This window comes from Nomascus leucogenys, chromosome 23, assembly GCF_006542625.1.
Source record: "Nomascus leucogenys isolate Asia chromosome 23, Asia_NLE_v1, whole genome shotgun sequence".
NCBI lineage: Eukaryota > Metazoa > Chordata > Mammalia > Primates > Hylobatidae > Nomascus > Nomascus leucogenys.
The window spans coordinates 31934338-31959073 of record NC_044403.1 but is presented as its reverse complement, the minus strand read 5'-3'; the positions used below and the strand labels follow the sequence as shown (position 1 = coordinate 31959073).

The following is a 24736-nucleotide window of genomic DNA, read 5'->3' as shown; positions in this document are numbered from 1 at the left end:
CAATCTTCACAAAGTTTCTTTTCCCCTCCTCCGACTCAGAGCTCAGGCTCCGGTTATCCTGTTTTGCCCTTCCCTTCCACCCCCACAGCCCTGCAGTCACTCAACACTACTGCGGCTCTCTCCATTAAAGATGAACAACAGATCATTTTTCATTGCATGGCAACCCTAAGAGCTCTCTCGCTTAGCAGAGCATGATGGGAGTCTTTCCATCTCCCCCCACCCCCCGCTCGTTCCTCTTTTTTTTTTTTTCCCTTCCTTTCCTTCTTCCACAATTAATCCCTAAATAATGATTTTCCTAAGCTCGCGCGGACTTCGGGATGGGGTTGAGCGACCCGTGATGACGCTCCCATCAGCCTTTCAGAAGGGACGGTTTCCAAAGAAAACTACGACTCCCACGAGGCATCAGGCTACAGCAACCGCAAGGCATCACGGAAGTCGTAGGCACTTTTCTTCTAGGTCCTGTTCATCCCCGCCAACCCGTAAACTATAAGTCCCAGGGTGCCTCGGGGCTAGCACGCCTGCGCAAAAGCCCCGGAGCGAGGCGGGGGGTGGGGCTGCCCCGGGCGGCGGGGGGCGGGATCCGAGCGGGCTGTGTGGAGGCTTCAGACTCCCGGCGCCATTTAGCGCAGAGAGTTTCCCGGGTGGACGCGGCTCCTCTCTCGGCCACTCCGCACCCCCATCTTCGGTGACAGAAGGCGCCCGGTGGGGGTGACTGCTCTTTTCTCTCCCTATTCCCCCTCACCCAGTCCTCTAGGTCTCCTCTCCTCTTGCCTCAGAGAAGCAGCGGAGCTCGGGCCCCGCGGTGAGCGGCCCTCCCCTCCCCGCCGTTCCCTCCTCCGTCAGCCCCCGGCACCGGCCCGGGAGGAGACGGGTTTGCCAGGCCTGGGGCGGGCGGGGAGGCCTCGGGGAAGGGGGGGCCCGCTCCTCAGGCGCCGAGGCTCCGAGGCTCCGGCCCTTCGCCTCTGGGCGATGGGCGACCTGTGAGGCCGGTCCCCATCGCTGGGGGCGCGTGTGGGAGGAGGCGGCCGCCTGAGTGACCGGGAGCCGGGCCGCGGCCTTCCCTCGTCCGCCTCGGCCCCTCCCACTCCTCTGCCCCGGGGCTGCCACCGCCCGGGCGTCGGACCTGGTCCGGTGCCCGCGGTGCCGCCGCCCTCTGGGCCTAGCCCGCCCAGCTCGGCGAGCGGCGGCAGTGGGAGCCGCGTCGGCCGCATCCGCCTGGACTCGGTGCGGGCCCCTGGCCCTCCCCTCATGACTGCGGCGCCTCTGCTGCCACCGCCCGCCAGGCCGCCGCTCGCCGCAGAATGGATGCGGACCGTGCGGCGCTAACCCCCGTGGCTCCGCTCCCGAATCGCCCGCCTTCGAGCCCTCCTCGTGAGCCGCACAGCCTCGGTGCCTGCAGCCGCCGCAGCTGGGCCCAGCGGTCCGCCTCTCCCTCGTTGCGGCTTGTCAGTGCTGAGTGAGGCGTCGTCCGGGTCGGCGCGAACCCGCCCGGCCGCGGTGCCCTGCAGACCTCTGCGCGGGCGGCTCGGCCCTTCACGCCCTTTTCATTCACAAATCCGAGCCCGCTCGCCTCTCTCTAGCGAACCGACCATGTCTGGCGGCGCCGCAGAGAAGCAGAGCAGCACTCCCGGTTCCCTGTTCCTCTCGCCGCCGGCTCCTGCCCCCAAGAATGGCTCCAGCTCCGATTCCTCCGTGGGGGAGAAACTGGGAGCCGCGGCCGCCGACGCTGTGACCGGCAGGACCGAGGAGTACAGGCGCCGCCGCCACACTATGGACAAGGACAGCCGTGGGGCGGCCGCGACCACTACCACCACTGAGCACCGCTTCTTCCGCCGAAGTGTCATCTGCGACTCCAATGCCACTGCATTGGAGCTTCCCGGCCTTCCTCTCTCCCTCCCCCAGCCCAGCATCCCCGCGGCTGTCCCGCAGAGTGCTCCACCGGAGCCCCACCGGGAAGAGACCGTGACCGCCACCGCCACTTCCCAGGTAGCCCAGCAGCCTCCAGCCGCTGCCGCCCCTGGGGAACAGGCCGTCGCGGGCCCTGCCCCCTCGACTGTCCCCAGCAGTACCAGCAAAGACCGCCCAGTGTCCCAGCCTAGCCTTGTGGGGAGCAAAGAGGAGCCGCCGCCAGCGAGAAGTGGCAGCGGCGGCGGCAGCGCCAAGGAGCCACAGGAGGAACGGAGCCAGCAGCAGGATGATATCGAAGAGCTGGAGACCAAGGCCGTGGGAATGTCTAACGATGGCCGCTTTCTCAAGTTTGACATCGAAATCGGCAGAGGCTCGTTTAAGACGGTCTACAAAGGTCTGGACACTGAAACCACTGTGGAAGTCGCCTGGTGTGAACTGCAGGTAAAGCCCCACCTACTTCTTTATTTGACAGTCCTTTGGATCCCAGATTTGGCTTGGCGAAGCCAGTTGATCGAGTTCACCCTTCACTTGGTATTCTCTGTTGGACTCCGAGTGGGAGGGGGAGGCCAACTTTTGAAAGGGGCTGAAATTAGGAGAATGTGGAGCATGTGCCTAGGTGTTGGGATAGGATAAGAATTATTGGTAGCCAGAGGGATTTGCTACCGGGCAGCGGTGGTGAAGGTCATCTTAGTACAAACGAATTGTCTCCTGGTTTAGTGTCTGGCAAGAAACTTGGAATGAGTGGAGAAGTTGAAAGTACAGATGCTTCTTCCTCTGTGCATTTCAGTCTCATCAAAGGCTCTGCAGTGATGAGCTGCGTCTGGGTGTAGAAGCGTGTTTCCATTCCTGAGATCAGGCTGTTCTTTTTAAATGAGAACGACCTTGTTGTACCTTTGGATGTATTTTGCTTGATGGTTGCACAGACATTTAGTATAAAATAATTATAAAAAAAAGACTCTTCTCTGCCCCTTTTGGATGTTTGATGTTGTTCTACCTAATGATGCTTAAGCCTTACAGTACCAGCATTGCTCTGACGTTGTTCATTAAACTAATGTCTTTCAGCCCATTCACTATACAGCGAATAGTACAGGAGCCTGTGCAAAATTGTGTAAGTGCTTTGAGAGTTGTAATGTCATCATCATTGTTTTAATCTTATAAAATATCTTTAAGCTAAACTTTCCCAAGAGTCCGAAGGAGTCGCCATACTTCCTTTTTAACCTCTAGTGGTGTAAATAATGGTGTGTCATTCTGGTTGACTAGTACATTCTAGGTTTAAACAGCTGAGTTTGGGCTACTTGTTGCTTGACTTACTGAAGCAGCTTGCTTAAATATTGCCCTGACTGGGCATAGGTGAACATAGGTTATTAGTAGGAGCAGGTTTATACTGAAGGAAAAAAGTCAACCACATTATGCATACATAAAAAATGCCATTATTGATAGTAATCCTGCCAAGAATATAGACCAGCCTGATGCAGGATATGAAAATAACTGAATGATCTTGGAATTTATTTTATCCATGAACTAATATGTTAACACGTAACCCTTTGAATATCAGGTTCCAAATAACTAAGGCCATATCAAATGTGAAATTAACACAGCATGTGGAAGTAAACTTAAAAACTAAGAAATTCTTTACAAACATAATCATTTCTTAACTTTTACAGTTAATGATGTAGAACTTCTAAGGTAGTGTGAAATTAAAACTACTCATTAATTTTATAGTATTTCAGAATTGAAAAGGTGACGATCTTTAAAAAAAAAAAAAAACCTCGTCAAACAAAAACTATTCATTTTGGTCAGTCATACTCAAAAAACTTAGTCTGGGCCAGGCGCAGTGGCTCACGCCTGTAATCCCAGCACTTTGGGAGGCCAAGGCTGGTGGATCACGAGGTTAGGATTTCGAGACCAGCCTGGCCAACATGGCGAAAACCCGACTCTACTAAAAATCCAAAAATTAGCCGGGTATGGTGGCGCGCGCCTGTACTTCCAACTACTCGGGAGGCTGAGGCAGGAGAATAGCTTGAACCAGGGAGGTGGAGGTTGCAGTGAGCGGAGATCGCACCATCGCACTGCAACGTGGTGACAGAGCGAGACTCCGTCTCAAAAAAAAAAAAACACAACAACAAAAAACATGTCTGATTCCTTTTGGTTTACAGGCAGAAATTTACAGGTAGGCACATTTCTTTGTTGTACTATCAATGCCTGTTGATACTGATGCTGGAATTTTATTCTTCCATTATAGTTTTATATTTGAATAGGTGCTTTTTAACAATTTTTTTTCTGTAACCGGTTACCTTACTTTTTTAAGACTGGACCCAATTACTTGTTGAGCACTTTATGAATTAATTTTGTTTTAATTATTTCACTTCTGAGACTTTTCAGAATGTGATGTGTGTTTTCCCTTTATCACCTGGAATTTTCTGATACTTTATTATCTTGGAACTGATAATACAGTGAAATAAAAACTTAATTTGTCTAATGTCACGATAAAAACTTTGAGCTTCTCAGGTTTTCTTAGAACTCGTCTTTTTGGATTTTTAATTCTCTATCTAGGCATGGGCATTACCAAACTAAAGAAAATCTTATATCGCATATTATTTTTGAGTCATTTCAGGATTTGGCTGCAGAACTAGATGAATCCTAGCTTATTAAGTGGTACCTGGTTTAGAAGCTTCCATGTCATTTGTCTGTGCTTCTGTAATTTTTTGTTTTGATTTTGAAAAGATTATCCTATGTGAAAAATCCTTTATAGCAGTAGTTAGGCAGTATTTTTGTTTTTTTTGACCAGGACACTTGCACTACATGCCTAATAAAGTATTCAGTGGGTCAGTGTTTGAACTTTTATCTTTGGAGCCAAGTTAAAGGACAAGCCAAGGGATTACTAAAGCACTGGGAAGATAGAAACTTTTTTGCTAAATGTATCCTTTTAATATACATATATTTCTGAAGCAAGACAGGAGAATATTGAGTTAAGTTGTTGAGTTAAAAATCTTAGTGTATTAAAACTGGGAGAAATCTTAGGTTATCCTGCCCAGCTATTTATTTGACAAATAAGGAACCTGAAATCATAGAGCAGGTAAATAACCTGATTAGGTAGATGAAGAACAAAAGATAGTTAGGATCTAATAATTTGGGAGATGATAAAGCATTTGTAGTCCAGTAGATGGCTAGTAAGTAATTTCAAATGAAGCAATATTGTTTTGGTGTGGAAGTGGCTGTGGGATTTCTGGAGAAACCCGGTCCTATACCCATGGCAAATTTCAGGCTTCTATTTTGGGTATTGATTTTTATCACTTCAAATTGAGATATAAATAGGCTTTTGTGGATGGGTGAATATGGTATACAAATCAAGCTATTTTCTGTCAAGCTAATTTTTTAGAGTCATGTCATACTATGCATTGCTCTTTAGTAAAACAAGCATCAATTCTTTTTTTTTTTTTTTTTTAAAAAAAAAGAGATGGAGTCTTGCTCTATCTCCAGGCTAGAGTGCAGTGGTGCGATCTCAGCTGACTGCAACTTCCGCCTCCTGGATTCAAGCGATTCTCCTGCCTCAGCCTCCCAAGTAGCTGGGAGTACAGGCATGCCCCACCACACCCAGCTAATTACAAGCATCAATTCTTAGTAAATAATACCTAGGTAATATTTTGATACCACAGGATCTTCAGTAATTACTGAGATGTTTAAGATGCAGATTTCTTTAACTGGTTTTATTAGACAAGTAGTGCACCTTAATTTTAATATTTGGTTGTCTTGGTCAGAGTCTTGGGCTCTGTCTGCAGAGTTTACATTGCTTTTCTAGAAAGGGATCTTGTTTTTCAAAAAAGATAGCATAATTTCCTTTAAGAAAACATTGATGCAGCCGGGTGCAGTGGCTCACGCCTGTAATCCCAGCACTTTGGGAGGCCGAGGCAGGTGGATCACGCGGTCAGGAGTTTGAGAACAGCCTGGCCAACATGGCGAAACCCCATCTCTACTAAACATACAAAAATTAGTTGGGCATGGTCCACATGCCTATAGTCCCAGCTACTCAAGAGGCTGAGGCAGGAGAATCGTTTGAACCCGGGAGGCGGAGGTTGCAGTGAGTCGAGATCGCGCCAATGCACTCCAGCCTGGGCGACCGGGTGAGACTCTGTCTCAAAAAAAAAAAGAAAAAGAAAGAAAACATTGATGCACAGATTTAAGAATGATTTATTTTAAGCACCTTCCCAAGTTGCCTCTGAAGAGTTCACATGATGCATTATATGTTGATGAGATTGTTTCCACATCTACCTGAAAAGAGAGGTCAAATCATATTTTTGTTGAAGCTCCAATATACTTAACTGCTGATTTTTCTCTGTCTTTTATTAAGACTGTGTGTCATGAGTATATGACATTAATACTTTGTGAATAGTTTAGCAGTGTTACAGAAATGGGATGTGGTTCTGTGATTAAGAAACCGTCATTTATTTCTTTGCTATAGTTCTTAAAATATCTAATTGAACTGAATCTCTCTATTTGAATGTTGGTGATTTTTTCCCTCTTATCTTTTAAATTTGTGCCACATTCCTTATTTTTTAGGATGAGAATCAGCGTAACTTTCCGTCTCGGAATAGTTTTTGGAGTTTGTTCTTAAATCCTCAAAGTAACCGATTAGGAGTATTGGCAAAATTTTTTCTCTTACCTTTTTTCTGACCCATAGTAACACAGTCTGAGAAGTAATCAAAAAACCTGGAAAGAGGTTGTTTTTGTGTAAAACAAACTAGGAATCTGTTGTTGCTTGGTGACAATTCATTTCTTGACATTCAAATTTTGATGCAAGATCCTAGTCATTTAAAATTCATCTTATTCCACCAGCAGCTTATCAAAGAATTTCAAAAAAATAAAAAGTATATGTATGTAAATATAAATAAAATTCATCTTAGTTCATCCCTATGGAAACATTCAACTAAAACTGGGTTCTCATTTTCAGAAATCATCCTAAACCTGTTATTTGGGTTTTCTGGTAGTTATTACATTTTTTTAGATAAAGCTGTAAAAGCAGCAAGAGTAGCTTTACTCAATTATCATTTCTGAAGATATTTAGCATACTATGAAATAATTCATAATTACAGTTAGTACACCTTTGCTATACCAGTTCTTTAAATTATATTGATAATTTAAATTATATATTTAGTAACTTGCATTTTATTTGAGTTGTTTGTTTGTTTTTTTTGTTTTTGAGACAGTCTCACTCTGTCTCCCAGGCTGGAGTACAGTGGCGCGATCTTGGCTCTCTGCAACCTCCACCTCCCGGGTTCCAGCAATTCTCCTGCCTCAGCCCCCTGAGTAGCTGGGATTACAGGCGAGCGCCACCATGCCCAGCTAATTTTTGTATTTTTAGTAGAGATGGGGTTTCACCATGTTGGCCAGGCTGGTCTTGAACACCTGACCTCGAGATCTGCTCGCCTCGGCCTCCCAAAGTGCTGGGATTAGAGGCTTGAGCCACCATGCTCAGCCGTTTTAAAACCCGGTCTGCAGGAATAGGTGAGACTTAGCATGACCTCAGTTTATGTTTGAAGAGGCCATTTTTCTGCCTTGTAACATAGTAGTTAAGAACTAGATTGCCTGGACTCAAATCAAGGCTCAGCTACATAATGGTGTCACCTTGAGCAAGTTTTGTGCTACAGTTTCCTGTATGTAAAATGGGTGTAAAAAAGAGTACCCATTTTATAGAGTTGTGCTGATTAAGTGAATGAACATATATAAAACATGTTGATAGGGCCTGCCACATAAATATTAACTGTGATGATGCAGCATCTTTTTTAGGTTGTCCTTTTGAGGGAATCTGTGAAGATTTTGTTTGTTTATGTTTATGCTTTAAAATCATATAGCAAAACTTAACTACTATTCTTGGAGGAGGAGGTAAGCAGGTATTGATCTTTATGTTACTGGTGCTTTTAAATTCCTTAGCTCTACCTGGCCTTTGCCTAACATTCTAATTTTGTGACCCATCACCCAAATGCCAACCTTTCTGAACTGCTGATTTTCAGAATCTGCTAAGATCCTTGTCTCATCTTCTTTGCATGTATCTGGAAAGCATATTTTCTTTTGGTGGATCTCATTTATAATTCTTACAGTATTTATTTATCATATTGAAATTGTTTATATACTTTGTCTAATCCATTAGTCTTTGGAAAGTTCACTATGGTGTAATAGAATACTATACAATGAAAAGGAGCACCAAGGCAGAACCCTTGAGTTCTAGATTACCCAATTTTCTGACCTTTGAGTAAGGAACTTAATCTATAATGCCCATTTATTAGCAATATGTCTTACTGATTTAGGATTGTTGAAGATCCACTGAAATACTATGTGAATGTACTTTGAAAAATGTTAAGTGTTATATAAAATATAACAAAAGATACTTAAATATTCATTTAGAAGGCTATAAATTGTCACCTGTTACAGATGGAATATATTAAACTTAGTTGGATTTTAGGAGCTTTTTGCTTTGTCAATTTAATTTCTCAAATCTTAAAAGGGGAGCTTTTCAGTTTGAAGAAATATTGTCAGAAGCTCTTAATATTTTGTTTGGAAGAGGATTATGCCTTTGACAGGTAGCAGACAATTTTATATGTAGTTTTTTTTTTATTGTTGTTGTTGTTGTTGTTGTTGTTGTGTTTTGATGGGGTATCACTCTGTAGCCCAGGCTGGAGTGCAGTTGCGTGATCTTGGGATCTTGGCTCACTGAAACCTCCACCTCCTGCGTTCAAGCGATTCTCCTGCCTCAGCCTCCAGAGTAGCTGGGATTACAGGCACCCACCACCATACCTGGCTAATTTTTTTTTTTTTTTTTTTTGTATTTTTAATAGAGACAGAGTTTCACCGTGTTGGACAGGCTGGTCTCAAACTCCTGACCTCAGGTGATCCACCTGCCTTGGCTTCTCAAAGTGCTGGGATTACAGGCATGAGCCGCCGTTCCTGGTCTATATGTAGTTTTTAAAAGATTGGTTATTTGTGATTTTTACGTAAGAGGAAAAGCATCAGTAAGCTTTGGTTTTGTGGCCAACTTAATTGATCATATAATATCTCCACCTTCATTTATATTCATTTAGATTTTTCAGGTGGGGTTTCATAAATAATTTACTTTTTAGTGTTGTGACTTGAATCTTGGCCTTGCCAAATTACCATATTAAATACATTATGCTAAATGAATGTGCTGCATGATTTTTTAGAAGAGAGTCCTCAGATAAGCTGTTAGTCATAACAAGCAAATAATTTTCTCAGGAATGTAAGAATTCTTAAGAATTTTAACAGTTTGAATTTAAGAGTGTTTGGAAATTTGCTTGTTATAATCATCATACTCAGGTTAGTTAAGAAAAACCATACTGTCATTCCTGTAGATACCTTTTGTGCAACTGAGGTTCAGCTTCTCAGAGACAATATTACTTTTGTCAGTATATACGTGGTAGATGGTCTAGTTAATCAAACACACACTATTGTATAAACCAAACAGTGAGAGATGAAATTAATTAGTGAATCAAATTATCAATGTGCACATTCTCTATTACTAGATAGAGATTAACAGATTTCTTGGGATAAGATATTTTCATGGCTAAGAGTTTTGAGCTACATAACCTGATATATCTATCTTTATGTGGATAATCTCCTTACATGGACTGGTAGATTATTGTGGATTAAGGTAAATCGGGAAATGCAACAGATTTATCTCTTTAACATGCTAAAGAGTTACTAGATATCATTGTCATATTAAAATGTTCTTTGAACTCTCCATATTGCCCCTCTCACACACAGTCATCCCTCAGTATACATAGGAGATTGGTTCCAGACAGCCCCCACCCCAGGGTACCAAAATTCACAAATGCACAAGTCTCTTAAATAAAATGGTGTATTTTCATATAACCTACAGTAGTATATCCTCCTGTATAGTTTATTTTTTTAATTTAATTTTTTTTTTTTTTTGAGACTGAGTCTTGCTCTGTTGCCCAGGCTGGAGTGCAGTGGCGCAATCTCAGCTCACTGCTACCTCTGCCTCCTGGGTTCAAGCGATTGTCGTGCCTCAGCCTCCCGAGTAGCTGGGATTACAGGCACATGCTACCATGCCCGGCTAATTTTTGTATTTTTAGTAGAGACGGGGTTTTACCATGTTGGCCAGACTGGTCTCAAACTCCTGACCGCAAATGATCCGTCTGCCTCTGCCTCCCAAAACGCTGGGATTGCAGGTGTGGCTCCTCACGTATAATTTAAGTCATCGCTAAATTACTTATAATACCTAATACAATGTAAGTGCTATGTAAATAGTTTTTATACTGTAGTGTTTTAAAATTCATGTTGTTTTTTATTATTGTGTTTTGTTATTGTTTTTTCCCCCAATATTTTCATCTGCAGTTAGTTGAATCCATGGATGCAGAACTTGTGGATATGGAACCTGAGGATGTGGAGGGTGGACTGTTCTTATGTATAGAAAGTAGGGAGTAACTGAAGAGTTGAGTTTTAAACAGAGAAGTTAATTGGTTAGATTTGCATAGCAGTAATTGCCCAAGAATAGATTAAAGGCATACAGGGGGAAGTGTAGAGATTCCAGTAGTCCTCACTCTTCTTCTTAGGGGATAATGGTAATTTTTTTCTTCTGCTTTTCGTTTTTTTTTTGAGACAGAGTTTCGCTCTTGTTGCCCTGCTGGAGTGCAATGGCGCGATCTCGGCTCACCACAACCTTTGCCTCCCAAGTTCAAGGGATTCTCCTGCCTCAGCCTCCGGAGTAGCTGGGATTACAGGAAGGCGCCACCATGCCCCACTAATTTTGTATTTTTAGTAGAGGTGGGGTTTCTCCGTGTTGGTCAGGCTGGTCTCCAACTCCCGATCTCAGCTGATCCGCCAGCCTCAGCCTCCCAAAGTGCTGGAATTACAGGCGTGAGCCACCACTCCTGGTCCGTATTTTTATCTTTTGGTTCTGTTTATTTTGAGGTTTGCAAGACCTCCCGTGGATAACTGAAGCTACAGGCACTACTGAACCCTATGCATACTTTGCTTTTTCCATCCCATAACCCATTAGATTAAGTGACTAAAGGACAAGATGGGTGGGTGGCATTAACAGTGTGAAAATATGCTGAACAAAGGGATGACATGTCCCATTCGAGATTTCATCACGCTACTCAGAATGGCACACAATTTAAAAGTCATGAATTGTTGGCTAGGCATGGTGGCTCATGCTTGTAATCCCAACACTTTGGGAGACCGAGGTTAGTGGATAACCTGAGGTCAGAAGTTGGAGACCAGCCTAGTCAACATGGTGAAACCCTGTCTCTACTAAAAATACAAAAAAAACTAGCTGGGCTTGGTGGTGCATGCCTGTAATCCCAGCTACTTGGGAGGTTGAGGCAGGAGAATCACTTGAACCCGGGAGGTGGAGGTTGCAGTGAGCCAAGATTGCGCCATTGCACTCCAGCCTGGGCGACAAGAGGGAAACTCCATCTCAAAAAAAAAAAAAAAGTTATGAATTGTTTATTTCTGGAATTTTCCATTTAATATTTTTGGACGGTGGGAAGTGAAGCCTCAAGTAAGGGAGGGCTACTCTAGTTAGGATATGAGTGTGAGATTTTTAGGACCTAAACTAGGGAGATAATAGAAGGAATAGAACATTTAAATATTTAGGAGATAAAATATTTAGGGTTTAGTGGATAATTTAGTGATTAATTGGTGTTTGGAGGAAAAATGAAGCATGGATAAGAGGTTAGGGGATGATAGTGCTGTCAACTGAGAGAGAAAAATCAAAGGTTTTTTGTTTTTTAGATGGGAGGAGGTATGGAGATGTATTCAATTGGACATACTGAGTTTGAGATTCTTGTGAAATCTCCCGGAAGAAGTTCAATAGGCAGTTGGATATATTACTGAAACTTGAAGACTAGGTCTGCGATGAAGATAAAAGCTGATGATTCCCAAAAATGTCTGTATTAGTTGTAGCTGAAATAATGGAAGTAAATGAGCTAAGCTAGGGAGAGGATATGAAGAGATAGAAAAATTAGAGACGGGGAGAGGGAAGAATAATGGTCCTTAGGCAAAATAGTAACAATTACCAAGGGAATAAAATTTCAAGAAAATAATACATCAGAGAAGTTCTATTTTCATAGTAGTAATTGTGGAGATGAATTTAACAAGTAGTAGTAAAGAAATGTAGTAGTTAGGCTGTTGAAATTGTTGCACTTGGCTATTAAGAAATCATTAACACAGCACGGTGGCTCACGCCTGTAATCCCAGCACTTTGGGAGGCTGAAGTGGGCAGATCACCTGAGGTCAGGAGTTGGAGACCAGCTTGACCAACATGGAGAAACCCCATCTTTACTGAAAATACAAAAATTAGCTGGGCCTGGTGGCACATGCCTATAATCCTAACTACTCGGCAGGCTGAGGCAGAAGAATCGCTTGAACCTGGGAGGTGGAGGTTGTGGTGAGCCGAGATTGCGGCATTGCACTCCAGCCGGGGCAACGAGCGAAACTCCGTCTCAAAAAAAAAAAGAAAACATTAACATTCACACTGAGAAACAGCCCTGACAAAAAGAAATTTAAAAAAAAGTCATTAACAATTAAATTTAAAGTTGCCTTAGTAAGGGGGAGGTTGAATAAGAGAGAAGCACATAAATACATGTAAGTCACTGGTAATGCCCTAGATTTCTGCACTGTTCACTATCTAATACAGTATCCACCAGCCTCACGTGGCTATTTCGCTCTTGCCACCCAGGCTGGAGTGCAGTGGTGTGATCTTGGCTCATTGTAACCTCTGCCTCCCAGGTTCAAGCAATTCTGCCTCAGCCTCCTGAGTAGCTGGGGTTACAGGCACGTGCCACCACGCCCAGCTAATTTTGTATTTTTAGTAGAAAGGGGGTTTTGCCATGTTGGCCAGGCTGGTCTGGAACTCCTCAGGTGATCCACCCATCTCAGTCTTCCAAAGTGCTGGGAGTACAGGTGTGAGCCACTGCGTCCAGCCTTTATGTGGCTATTTAAATTTAAATGAATTAAAATGAAATATTTAAAACTTCATTTTCTTGTACTAGCCGCATTTCAAGTGCTCAGTGACAACGTGTGGCTACAATATTGGATTGCACAGATAAAGAACATTTTCAGGCTGGGCATGGTGGCTTATACCTGTAATCTCAACACTTTGGAAGGCTGAGGCAGGAGGATTGCTTGAGCCCAGGAGTTCAAGACCAGCCTGGGCAACATAGCAAGACCCTGTCTACAAAAAATTTAAAAATTAGCTGGGCCTGGTGGTGTGCATCTGTAGCCCCAGCTACTTTAAGAGACTGAACTGGGTGGATTGCTTGAACTGGGGAGGTCAGGGCTGCATTGAGGCTTGATCATGCCACTTGCGCTTTAGCCTGGGTGACAGAGCTATGACCCTGTCTCAAAAACAATTTTTTAATCATTGCAGAAAATTCTTTTGGAATGTGCTGTATCTAGATCTTGGGTCAAGTTGTGCTTTTTAAAAATATAACGATATCAGGACTGTGCATGGTGGCTCATACTTCTAATCTCAGCACTTTTGGGAGGCCGAGGTGAGAGCATTGCTTGAGGCCAGGAGTTTAAGACTAGCCTGGGCAATGTAGCAAGATCTGGGTCTCCAAAAAATTTTAAAAATAAAAATAATAACTTTATCCAAAAAGTTCAACTTTAACCAAAAAGTTCATCCTTTCAAAGTACATAGAGTGTTGTTTTTAGAACTGAAGTTACACATTTAAATATGTATACTCTATTAATAAAATATAGTTATTTTTTGGGAAACTGTACAAAGGAGGTTACCACAAACATACATGCAGAATTAATAAAGGTTAACAATATGTCATAGTTACTTGAAATATTTGGTGACCTTACAGTTTCAGAAGGGAAAATTTGCAGTGGGCTTAATGAGTGGATGAGAGGAAGTTTAGAAAGTAGAGACAATAAGTATAGGCTGGGGTGACATATTGGGTACAATGTTCACTATTTTGGGTAATAAGGTGATAAGGTTAGGTAACTAGGAACCCTAACCTCACCGTTATGCAGTATATCCATGTAACAAACTTGCACGTGTACCCCCTGAATCCATAATAAAATATATGTATGTAAATAAAAATTAAAAAATAAAACCATGAACAAAATAAGTGTAGGCTGTTTCTTCTGATAATTTTAAATGAATAAGTTCAGGGAAGTTTGGGTAAGTAGAAAGCATGATCAAGGATGAGATGGATAGATGAGCTGGAAAAGGTCTTTAAAAGTTGAAGCATTGAACTGTCATGTTTTGTCTGCTTTGGTATCTATCATAAGTCTGTTCCAAGCCAATTACTGCTTTAGCAGTAATTGATTATTCTTTTTTTTTTTTTTTTTTTTTTTTTGAGACAGTCTCGCTCTGTCACCCAGGCTGGAGTGCAGTGGCATGATCTCAGTTTACTGCAGCCTCCGCCTCCCAGGTTCAAGTGATTCTCCTGCTTCAGCCTCCCAAGCAGCTGGGATTACAGGTGTCTGCCACCCCACCCGGCTAATTTTTGTGTTTTTAGTAGAGACAGGGTTTCACCATGTTGGCCAGGCTGATATTGAACTCTTGACCTCAAGTGATCTGCCCACCTGGGCCTCCCAAAGTGTTGGGATTACAGGCGTGAGCCACCGTGCCCGGCCCTAGATGTTCTTTAGATTAAAATAGTTCTCTGTGGTCAGACAGGTTCATGCTCTCTTACACCAGGGGTAATCCATACTTGGACACATAAGAGCTTATGTCAAAGTAAGGCAGATTTCTTAAAATATTCCTGTTGTGGCAGACTATCTGGGTTGATAGGTTTTTTTTTTTTTCGGAGACAGAGTCTTGCTCTGTCGCTCACGCTGGAGTGCAGTGGCGCAATCTCGGCTCACTGCAACCTCCGCCTCCCGGATTCAAGCAATTCTCCTGCCTCAGCCTGCTGAGTAGCTGGAATTACAGGCGCACGCCACCATGCCCGGCTAATTTTTGTATTTTTAGTAGAGACAGGGTTTCACCATGTTGGTCGGGCTGGTCTCAAACTCCTGACACCGTGATCCACCCGCCTTGGCCTCCCAAAGTGCTGGGATTACAGGCGTGAGCTACCATGCCCAGCCTGCTTGTATCAGTGTCTTTGTGTCTCCACAGACTTTTTTGTTTTCATGGACATAAGTGGGGAGCATAGAGATATTTTGCTAGTGATCATCCTCTGGCTAAAGCATAGTTTGATTTCTGTGATGAGAATCTTGACCATATTCTATCCCTCTTAGAAGGGCAGAAGTGAAACTGCCATATTACCCATAAATATCACTATTATAGGCTTTCACAAATCTGTATTTATTGAGTGTGTACTTGGTGTGAATACCTCATTAATGATTTAAACATCTGCCATTCTTATTCTCTTAATGAGTAAAGTTAACTTCTTCAACAACCAGTACTTAGCTAAATATTACACAATATAATTTTTCCCTTTCTTAATGTAATGGATTTAGTTTTTTTTTTTTTTTTTTTTGAGACGGAGTCTTGCTCTGTCACCAGGCTGGAGTACAGTGGTGCAATCTCGGCTCACTGCAACCTCTGCTTCCCAGGTTCAAGCGATTCTCCTGCCTCAGCCTCCCGAGTAGCTGGGATTACAGGCACGCACCACCACACCCGGCTAATTTTTTGTATTTTAGTAGAGATGGGGTTTCACCAGGTTGGCCAGGCTGGTCTCAAACTCCTGACCTCGTGATCCACCCGCCTCAGCCTCTCAAAGTGCTGGGATTATAGGCGTCAGCCACCATGCCCAGCCTGGATGTAGTAATATTTAAAGAAAAAACACAAAACTTTTTACTGTGAAATACTTTCAAACGTAACAGTTGTCCCAGATTTGGCTAGAAGCTACCTTCTGTTTCCTCTTTTTTTTTTTTTTTTTTTTTTTGACAGATTCTCACTCTGTTACCCAGGCTGGAGTTCAGTGGCACCATCTCTGCTCACTGCAACCTCCGCCTCCTGGGTTCAAGTGATTCTCATGCCTCAGCCTCCCAAATTGCTGGGATTACAGGGGCATACCACCACGACCGGCTAGTTTTTGTATTTTTAGTAGAGACACGTTTTGCCATGTGGGCCAGGCTGGTCTCAAACTCCTGACTGACCTCAAGTGATCTTCCCATCTCAGCCTCCCAAAGTGCTGGGATTATAGGTGTGAGCCACCATGCCTGGCCCCTTCTGTGTCCTTGTTATTAACATGTCCCTATCATTTTTTGATGACATCCTTACTTTCTGTACAAGATGTTCTCAGTTCATTTTATTATTTCCCCACCCCAGTCCTGCAGCAGCGATTTCTCCTAGAGCCCTGGTTCTTTTTGTTGTAGAAAGGTATTCAGAAAAATCTGGGTGCCAGGTGTGCTTGGCTACTGGGCCTGTTTTCGGTGAAGAATTAGTGTCTTAGTTCATTTGCACTACTATAACATATATATAAAGAACAGAAGTTTATTTCCTCGCAGTTCTGTAGGCCTAGAAGTCCAAGCAAGACAAAGGCATCTGTTGAGGTCTTTCTTGCCGCATGCTCACATGGCAGAGGGCCTGAGGGCAAGAGAGTGTGAACCCACTCTCAAAAGCCCTTTTTATAGCTGCATTAATTCATTCATGGAGGCAGAGCTCCGCTTCCCAAAACACTGTTACATTGCATAAGTTTCTTTCTTTTTTTTTTTTTTTTTTTGAGACGGAGTTTCACTCCTATTGCCCAGGCTGGAGTGCAATGGCGTGATCTCAGCTCACTGCAACCTCCGCCTCCCAGGTTCAAGCAATTCTCCTGCCTCAGCCTCCCCGAGTAGCTGGGATTACAGGCATGCGCCACCACGCCTGGCTAATTTTTTATTTTTAGTAGAGACAGGGTTTCTCCATGTTGGTCAGGCTGGTCTCAAACTCCTGACCTCAGGTGATCCACCTGCCTCGGCCTCCCAAAGTGCTGGGATTATAGGTGTGAGCCACTGCGCCCGGCCAGGGATTAAATTTCTGACACATGAATTTGGTGGGGAGGAAGCATTTAGACCATAGCAGTTAGGAAATATTTATAAGTAAGCATGTGTGTTTTGGATTTTGAAAATTTAGTATGAAAAAGAAAAACATTTTCAAAAAATTGGATTACATATTGAAATGATGATGTTTAGACGTATTTGTTAAATATATTAATCTGTTTCTGTTTACATTTTCAATGTGACTACTAGAAAATTAAATTGCATTTAGCTCACGTTATGTTTCTGTTGACCATCGCTAATTTAGACTATTCTATTAAAATGCTGTGAAAGTTGATGCTACAGCAAGTTTACTACTTCCTTCTAAAAAATATCTTAACACCTTCCTTTTTGTGGTTTCTTGCATTAGCATCCTTTACAGGCCATAATTCTTTGCTGTTGCTGAACACAGAAATTTGGGGTTTTAAACTCTTAGTGGTTTGTGATGCTTTTAATACCAGATTGTTAAGAAAATTGGAATCCTCATCCTTTAAAATATTATCTTTTGTTATTTGCCAGCATGTCCAGTCATCAGAAATGGCATTTCTTTATGGCTTTGTTCTTTGAGTACTTTAGTTGTTGTTGAGAGAATATTAGAAGTGTTTACTGTAAATATCTTGAAATATTTGGGAAATATTTTGATTTATTTCAGATAAACTGCTGGTGTATGTTTGGAATACATTAAATGCATAAACTTACTGCCTTTTTTTTTTTTTTGAGACAGAGTCTCGCTGTCGCCCAGGCTAGAGTGCAATGGCGCGATCTTGGCTCACTGCAGGCTCCGCCCCCCGGGGTTCACGCCATTCTCCTGCCTCAGCCTCCCGAGTAGCTGGGGCTACAGGCGCCCACCACCTCGCCCGGCTAATTTTTTGTATTACTTACTGCTTTATATTTTCTTTTTTTTTTGGAGACGGAGTTTCGCTCTGTCACCTAGGCTGGAGTGCAGTGGCGTGATCTCAGCTCACTGCAACCTCCGCCTCCTGGGTTCAAGCGACTCTCCTGCCTCTGCTTCCTGAGTAGCTGGGACTACAGGTGCATGCCACCACGCCCGGCCAATTTTTTGTATTTTTAGTAGAGATGGGGTTTCACCGTGTTAGCCAGGATGGTCTCCATCTCCTGACTTCGTGATCCGCCCACCTCTGCCTCCCAAAGTGCTGGGATGACAGGTGTGAGCCACTGTGCCCGGTGCTTTATATTCTTTAGTAATTTCTGGCCATTGTGGTTCCTTAAGCTTGTTGATTAATTTAGTGTCCATATTCATATCTTAATGATACTGAGAAATGGGTTAAATTGGTTTTTGGTGTCTGTCTCTTGCTTATGAAAGATAAACTGTAGTTCAGCTATTCATTAGCATTGAGTTTTTCTAGAATAGTTAAATTTTTTTGTTTGTTTTTGAGACAGGGTCTTATTCTGCCCCCTGGGTTCAAGTGATTCTCCTGACTCAGCCTCCTGAGTAGCTGGGATTACAGGACTATACTACCACGTGCAGCTAATTTTTGTATTTTTAGTAGAGACGGGATTTCACCATATTGGCCCGGTTGATCACCTCAGGTGATCTGCCCTCCTCGGCCTCCCAAAGTGTTGGGATTACAGGTGTGAGCCACTGCACCCAGCCTTAACTGCTTTATTTTAATAAAGTTGTAATATATTTGAGATGGCAAGACCATTCTCTTCAGACTGTTAATGGTAATTTTTAAATTTTTTTTTTTTTATTTTTAGACTGGGTTACACACTGTCACCTAGGCTGGTCTTGAACTCCTAGCTTCAAGCAATCCTCCTGTTTCAGCCTCCCAAAGTGTTGAGAATACAGGCTTGAGAAACCCTCTTAATGACTACAGAAGCTTACTTTCTTTTTGCATAAGGGCCTTTGATAGTCATTGTTTACGGCTACAAACTAATTTGATTTTGACTAAATTATCTGAGTTATAAACTTCATTTATTTCCACCTTAGTTATTGTAACCATCCTTAAACCATACACAAAAAAGATGCCTTAAAAAATTAGTAAAACACTCTCATTATAAAAATTAGGAAATGAGAGGAGAGGAAAAAGGAAATAAAAAATCACCTGCAGTCAGTATCTTTATCCAGAGATAAGCATTGTTACTGTGTATGACACACTGGTTTCTGTGTGTTTGAACTCTGTTTTTATAGTTATCATTATATTGTATGGTTGTACAGTTTGCCTGTTTTACCAGATAGCAAAAGCATTTTCCCATTTAAGAATTTGAGGTTTTTAGATTAAAAAGCAGCAAAATATTTGTACACAGTAATCATAATTGGGGTGTGTGTGTGTATGTATGTATAGGGGTGTGTGTATGTGTATGTATCTGTGTGCCACCATACAGCAATGTAATTATGTGTATACATACGTATGCACACACATGGTTATGCTGCTGTATGGTGGCATTAATTTGCCTGATTTACCTTATAGAAAAACCATTTCCCACATTAAAATTTTGAAGTTATATATTAAAAAACACTTGAATTCTTGAGTATATATTATTTTTTTAATTCTCAGTAAGAGAATATTAGAATGTTTGTCCCACAGATGCAAACATTTAGTTAGAACTAAATCTAGTAAATTGATCATTAATACATTTGATCACCCTGAACAGAAGTTTAGAAGTCATGGTTGATATATTACAAAGCTAAATTATTTTTTTCACTTCCAGTCTTTGTTCAGAGATTTGCAAGAAAGTCCATTCACTGCTTCACATATAATTTGGGGTATTATCAGTAGTTTGTTTTTAGAATAGTGGTACTGTGTGGTTCAGAAATTTGTAAAAGCCAAGTGTTAGGGGCTTTAATAACAGTACATTGAAAGTTCTTTGAGGAACCGGGCACGGTGGCTCACACCTGTAATCCAGCACTTTGGGAGGCCAAGGCGGGCAGATCACCTGAGGTCAGGAGTTTGAGACCAGCCTGACCAACATGGAGAAACCCCGTCTCTACTAAAAATACAAAATTAGCTGGGTGTGGTGGCACATGCCTGTTATCCCAGCTACTTGGGAGGCTGAGGCAGGAGAATTGCTTGAACCCGGGAGGCAGAGGTTGCGGTGAGCCGAGATCGCGCCATTGCATTTCAGCCTGGGCAATAAGAGCAAAACTCTATCTCAAAAAAAAAAAAAAAGTTATTTGAAGAAGTTGAGTTTCGTATATTGACTAAGCTATAGGGGGAAAAGCCTTAGTGTGCCTTTTCCACTTCCTACCCACTCAAGATAACCTAAGTTGGCTTCCTTTATTTAAACTGTTAAATCTACTCTAGAGCATACCAAAGATATTTTGAAAATATAGGAAATTCTTAATGCATTTAAAAGGAACTACTTCCCAATCAGTTTTTTTCCCATCATAGAAGTAATGTATGCTCAGAGATATCTTAGAAAACAAGGAAAATAAAAACCAAAATAATGCCACTGAAGTTTCATCACTAAAAGACAATGTCGATATATCATTTAGAATGTTTGCCTGTTCCTCCCTCTCATGATGGATTTTAATATTTATTCACCAAATGTTTATTGTACTCCTATGTGCTTGAGGCAGTCTCAGGTAGCAAATAGAGAAAAAAATTCTGCCCTCGTGAAACTTATGTTTTAGTGGGATCATAGATGTATGTTTGCAATTTTATATCTTGAAAATTTTATAATTCAGTGTAACATAAGAATTAGTATAAATATTTTTAATAGCTGCTTGACAGTTCCTTATGTGCATATACCATAATTTCCTTCATTTCCCTGCAGTGTTAAGTATGTTATTTTTTCTGTTGTAAATATAGTGGGCGAGGGTCTTACTCCACAAGGTTGTAACCATGAAATAATATTTCTGTTTTATGAAAACTAAATTTAATCTGTGTTGTATCCTTACCTAATTGAGTTGGCCATTATTTCCCTGCACAAATCCCCTCCCTCTAATCCTTGGTGAGCTTCGTACATTCCAGAACTTTATCAGGAAAGGGCTTTCCTCCAGTCTTTCACCTACACTGCTTGTCATTGACATGCCCATTTATGTAAGTCTGGAAGGTTTCTTTAAGGCCTTGTTACAGAGAATATTGGGTAATAGGATCTTTGCATAATTTTCCAAAGGAAAGTTTTTACTATTATTTTCTCTCCCTTCTCCCTGCAGCTCACAAGGAGGGTGAGTGTATTGATTTTGTCTGGATGAATCCTCTAATCCCTTCCTTTCCTCCAGCATGTACCTCTCCAACTCCATTCTCATCCCCTCCCTCTTGAGTATAATCCAACCAAACTCCTTCCTTTGGGCCTGGACTTTCTCAGACAGAAGCCAGCTGATCTTTCTCTGTCTTCTAATTGCTGGTTCTAAAATAACAGTCTTGAGGCTAGAGGCCCACAGGGCTTGGAATAGGAGAAGGGAATTTACCTACTTAGCCTTGTGAACAAAAACACTGATCAATACCTCAGATTTCACTGTTTAGAACTATTTTCTTAGGATTAAATTTCAGAAATGGAATTACTGGTTCTAAGGGCATGAACATTTAAATACTTTCTATTCATTGTAAGATTGTTTTCCAGAAGAGTTATAGATTTTCAGTGACCCAAGTGAGAGTTCTTATTTTACTAACGCCATTTATCAGTACTATTAAATATTTCATAAACTATAGTTTATGTCTGCAGAACTTTCCCCCATATGCTTTGATAATAATAACTAATTGTATTTCCTCTTTTGTCTTTTGTTATATTTTTGCCTTCAGGTGCTTTTCTCCCCTAACCAGTTTTCGTAAGTTCCTTATATCAGAATGAATCCTTTTCTATTTTCTGCAAATATTTTTCAATGCCGAGAATTTAATGTCAATAGTATAGCATTGTTTATACCATCAAATTGGTTAGTCATCTTAATTGTTTTTCTTTTTTTCATTTAAGTACAGTGAATCTTTGAACTTGATAGGTGAATTTCTAATTTTTTATCTTCTTGATATTGGTGTTTAAAATAGATTTATCGTTATGGATATATTTATGTTATAGTATTAAAATCTAAAATTGAACTTAGTATACAAAAAATAGATTTTTAAAATGTTTATACTAGCTCCTTATCAATGTTTAAAATTTTACTTTTGCAGTTACAAAAATGGTTATTCCCTTATTTCTGTATTTACGAGTAGAGAGTAAATTAAGACATTACTGAATACAATGAGATAAATAGCTTATCAAGTAATAGTCTTTCTTGTAACACAAATGAGTTCTTAGATCCGTTGTCTTTAAATTTGTCTTGTTATGGCAAGTTGTGTTTTCAGTGGCAGCTTTTTTTAGGGCCTAATGTAAAGTTTGATCAGAAGTTTGACGTGTAATCCCAGCACTTTGTGAGGCCAAGGCCAGAGGATCACTTAAGGCCAAGAATTTGAGACCAGCCTGAGCAACATAGCAAGACCTCATCTCTGCAAAAAAATTAACATATTAGCTGAGTGAGGTGGTACATGCCTGGAGTCCTAGCTATAGTTCAAGGCTGCAGTGAGCTATGGTCGTGCCACTCTAGCCTGGGCAATAATAGAGCAACACCTTGTCTCAAAAAAAAAGTTTGAACTGTGTATGTTTGAAGGACTTGTGTTCTCAAAATGATGAGAAAAGAGTGGCGATTTGATACTATTTATGAACCAGACACTGTGTTTTATATATATTCTCATTTATTCTTGTGTCATATATTCTTATATCACCTGAATGAGGTATCAGTCGCATTTTACAGGGTGAAGACTGAAATGAAGTAATTTGCCAAGCTTGCGTTCAACATAGCAGTGGGAGTGGAGCCTAGATCATTCTTGTTTGTTTGTTTTTCATTTTTGTTTTAAAAGCCGAGCATGCTTCTCTTCAAACTTTATGATTACCTTGTAGTGCACGTTAAAACTAATAGCTCAGGTTATCTGTGGACCCAAAGACAATAAAGACAGGATCTCATTCTGTGGCCCAGACTGGAGTGAAGTGGCAGGATCATGGCTTACTGCAGCTTTGAACTCCTGGGCTCAAGCAGTCCTTCCCCTTTAGCCTCCCGAGTAGCTGGGACTACAGGCATGTACCACCATGCCTGGCTAATTTTTAAAATTTTTTGTAGAGATGGGGTCAAGCTATGTTGCTCAGGCTGGTCTCGAACTCTTGGCCACAAGTGATCCTTTGCCTCAGCCTCCCAACGTGCTGGGATTACAGATGTGAGACACTGTGGCCTTTTTCAGTTTTCAAGCTGCTGTTTGTTGTTACATTTTAAAAATGTGAAGTTAAAGTCAGATCTCTGTGTGTGTGTGTGTGTGTGTGTGTGTGTGTTTTTCTTGAGATGGAGTCTCGCTTTATCGCCAGGCTGGAGTGCAGTGGCGCGATCTTGGCTCACTGCAACCTCCACCTCCCGGGTTCAAGCGATTCTCCTGCCTCAGCCTCCCGAGTAGCTGGGACTACAGGCGCGTGCCGCCATGCCTGGCTAATTTTTTGTATTTTTAGGAGAGACGGGGTTTCACCATGTTGGCCAGGGTGGTCTTGCTCTCTTGACCTTGTGATCTGCCCACCTCGGCCTCCCAAAGTGCTGGGATTACAGGCGTGAGCCACCGCACCTGGCCCAGATCTCATTGTGTTCTTGCTCTATATGGTGTTTGTACCTGGGCTGGTGCTTTGGGAGAGAAGTTGCATTGTATGGTTGTCCAAGGACTTCCAAGAGACAGTAAAAGAAAATTAGGATTTATTATAAATTAGAATGTGGACTATAGAGAATTGACCCATAATGCTATGTTTGAGTCCTAATAACCGACTAGTGTTTACAAAGACTTACTCACACAGAGTAGCTATTCGTTCAGAAGTGTTGAAGATAAAAAGACTGTACTGAATGACCTCTTGGTCCCTTTATTGTTACTATTCTGTGATTTATTGAGAATTATGTGTATATTTAAACTCATTCCATGATGTGCAGTGTTAACTTTTTAGTTACTTTTCTTATTGGATAAAATTAGTCAGCATCTGTGCTTTTTTTCATTTGGAGGTTTTTTGTTGTTGTTTTTTGTTTTTTTTTGAGACGGAGTCTCGCTCTGTCACCAGGCTGGAGTGCAGTGGTGTGATCTCAGCTCACTGCAACCTCCGCCTCCTGGGTTCAAGGAATTCTGCCTCAGCCTCCCCAGTAGCTGGGACTACAGGTGCGCACCACCACGCCCAGCTAATTTTTGTAATTTTAGTAGAGACAGGGTTTCACCATGTTGGCCAGGATGGTCTCGTTCTCCTGAGGTCGTGATCTACCTGCCTTGGCCTCCCAAAGTGCTGGGATTACAGGCGTGAGCCACCGCGCCCAGCCTGGAGTTTTTAAGTCGCTAAAGAATTAGATTTGTTTTTATGTGAAAGATATGATTTTGTCATAGAGTTAGGCACTTGTGTTACTTTGGACCAAACGTAGTCTGCTAGAATGTTGAGATAGAGCTAGATGTGATCTACCATGGAACATAATTCAGCTATGTAATTTCTGAAGTATTAGTATATTATGAACTGGGAAGCATTTGAAGAGAAACAGTGAAAGCAAAGCTCCTGGTATTTTTCATGAAATGACAAGTGGTAAATACTATCTGTTAAAGTTCACTGTAGTTGCTCAGTGAAACACATCAATAGCTACATGGTAGCTATTTAAGAAAAATAACTTACCACAGACTCAGGAAACTTTACAGTGTTTGACTTCCAACAATTTACAGTATTTATCATCTGTCTTTGTTTGCTGTTCAGATATGGTAGATTTGTCATATTAAACACAACCTTCATGTGGTAAATGTGACTCTAAAACATAATCCAAAACTTTGGCAATGGATGCCTTGTTACTTACTTTAGAAAGACTTTAAACCTCACTTTGTATTTAGTGCTCTAGCTATCAAATCTGTAAGTAGTAGCTGAGTCCTGGTTACTTAAATGA

The 24736-nt window shown here is 41.8% G+C and overlaps 1 protein-coding gene across 29 annotated transcripts in view; it reads left to right on the top strand.

Annotated features, from left to right (window-relative positions):
* The first annotated feature begins 578 nt into the window (after nt 1–578).
* The window catches only part of WNK1 (WNK lysine deficient protein kinase 1), a 159154-nt gene continuing 134996 nt past the window's right edge, over nt 579–24736 (top strand). For 27 of the 29 annotated variants that reach the window (XM_003273676.4, XM_030804381.1, XM_030804375.1 and 24 more), the window contains exon 1: nt 949–2349. In XM_003273676.4, the coding sequence (XP_003273724.1) occupies nt 1591–2349 (759 nt within the window). In that variant the 5' untranslated portion in view covers nt 949–1590. Of the gene's footprint in view, nt 2350–24736 lie in introns of all 29 variants that reach the window. The other 2 variants (XM_030804357.1, XM_003273674.4) reach the window with 2 other exon arrangements.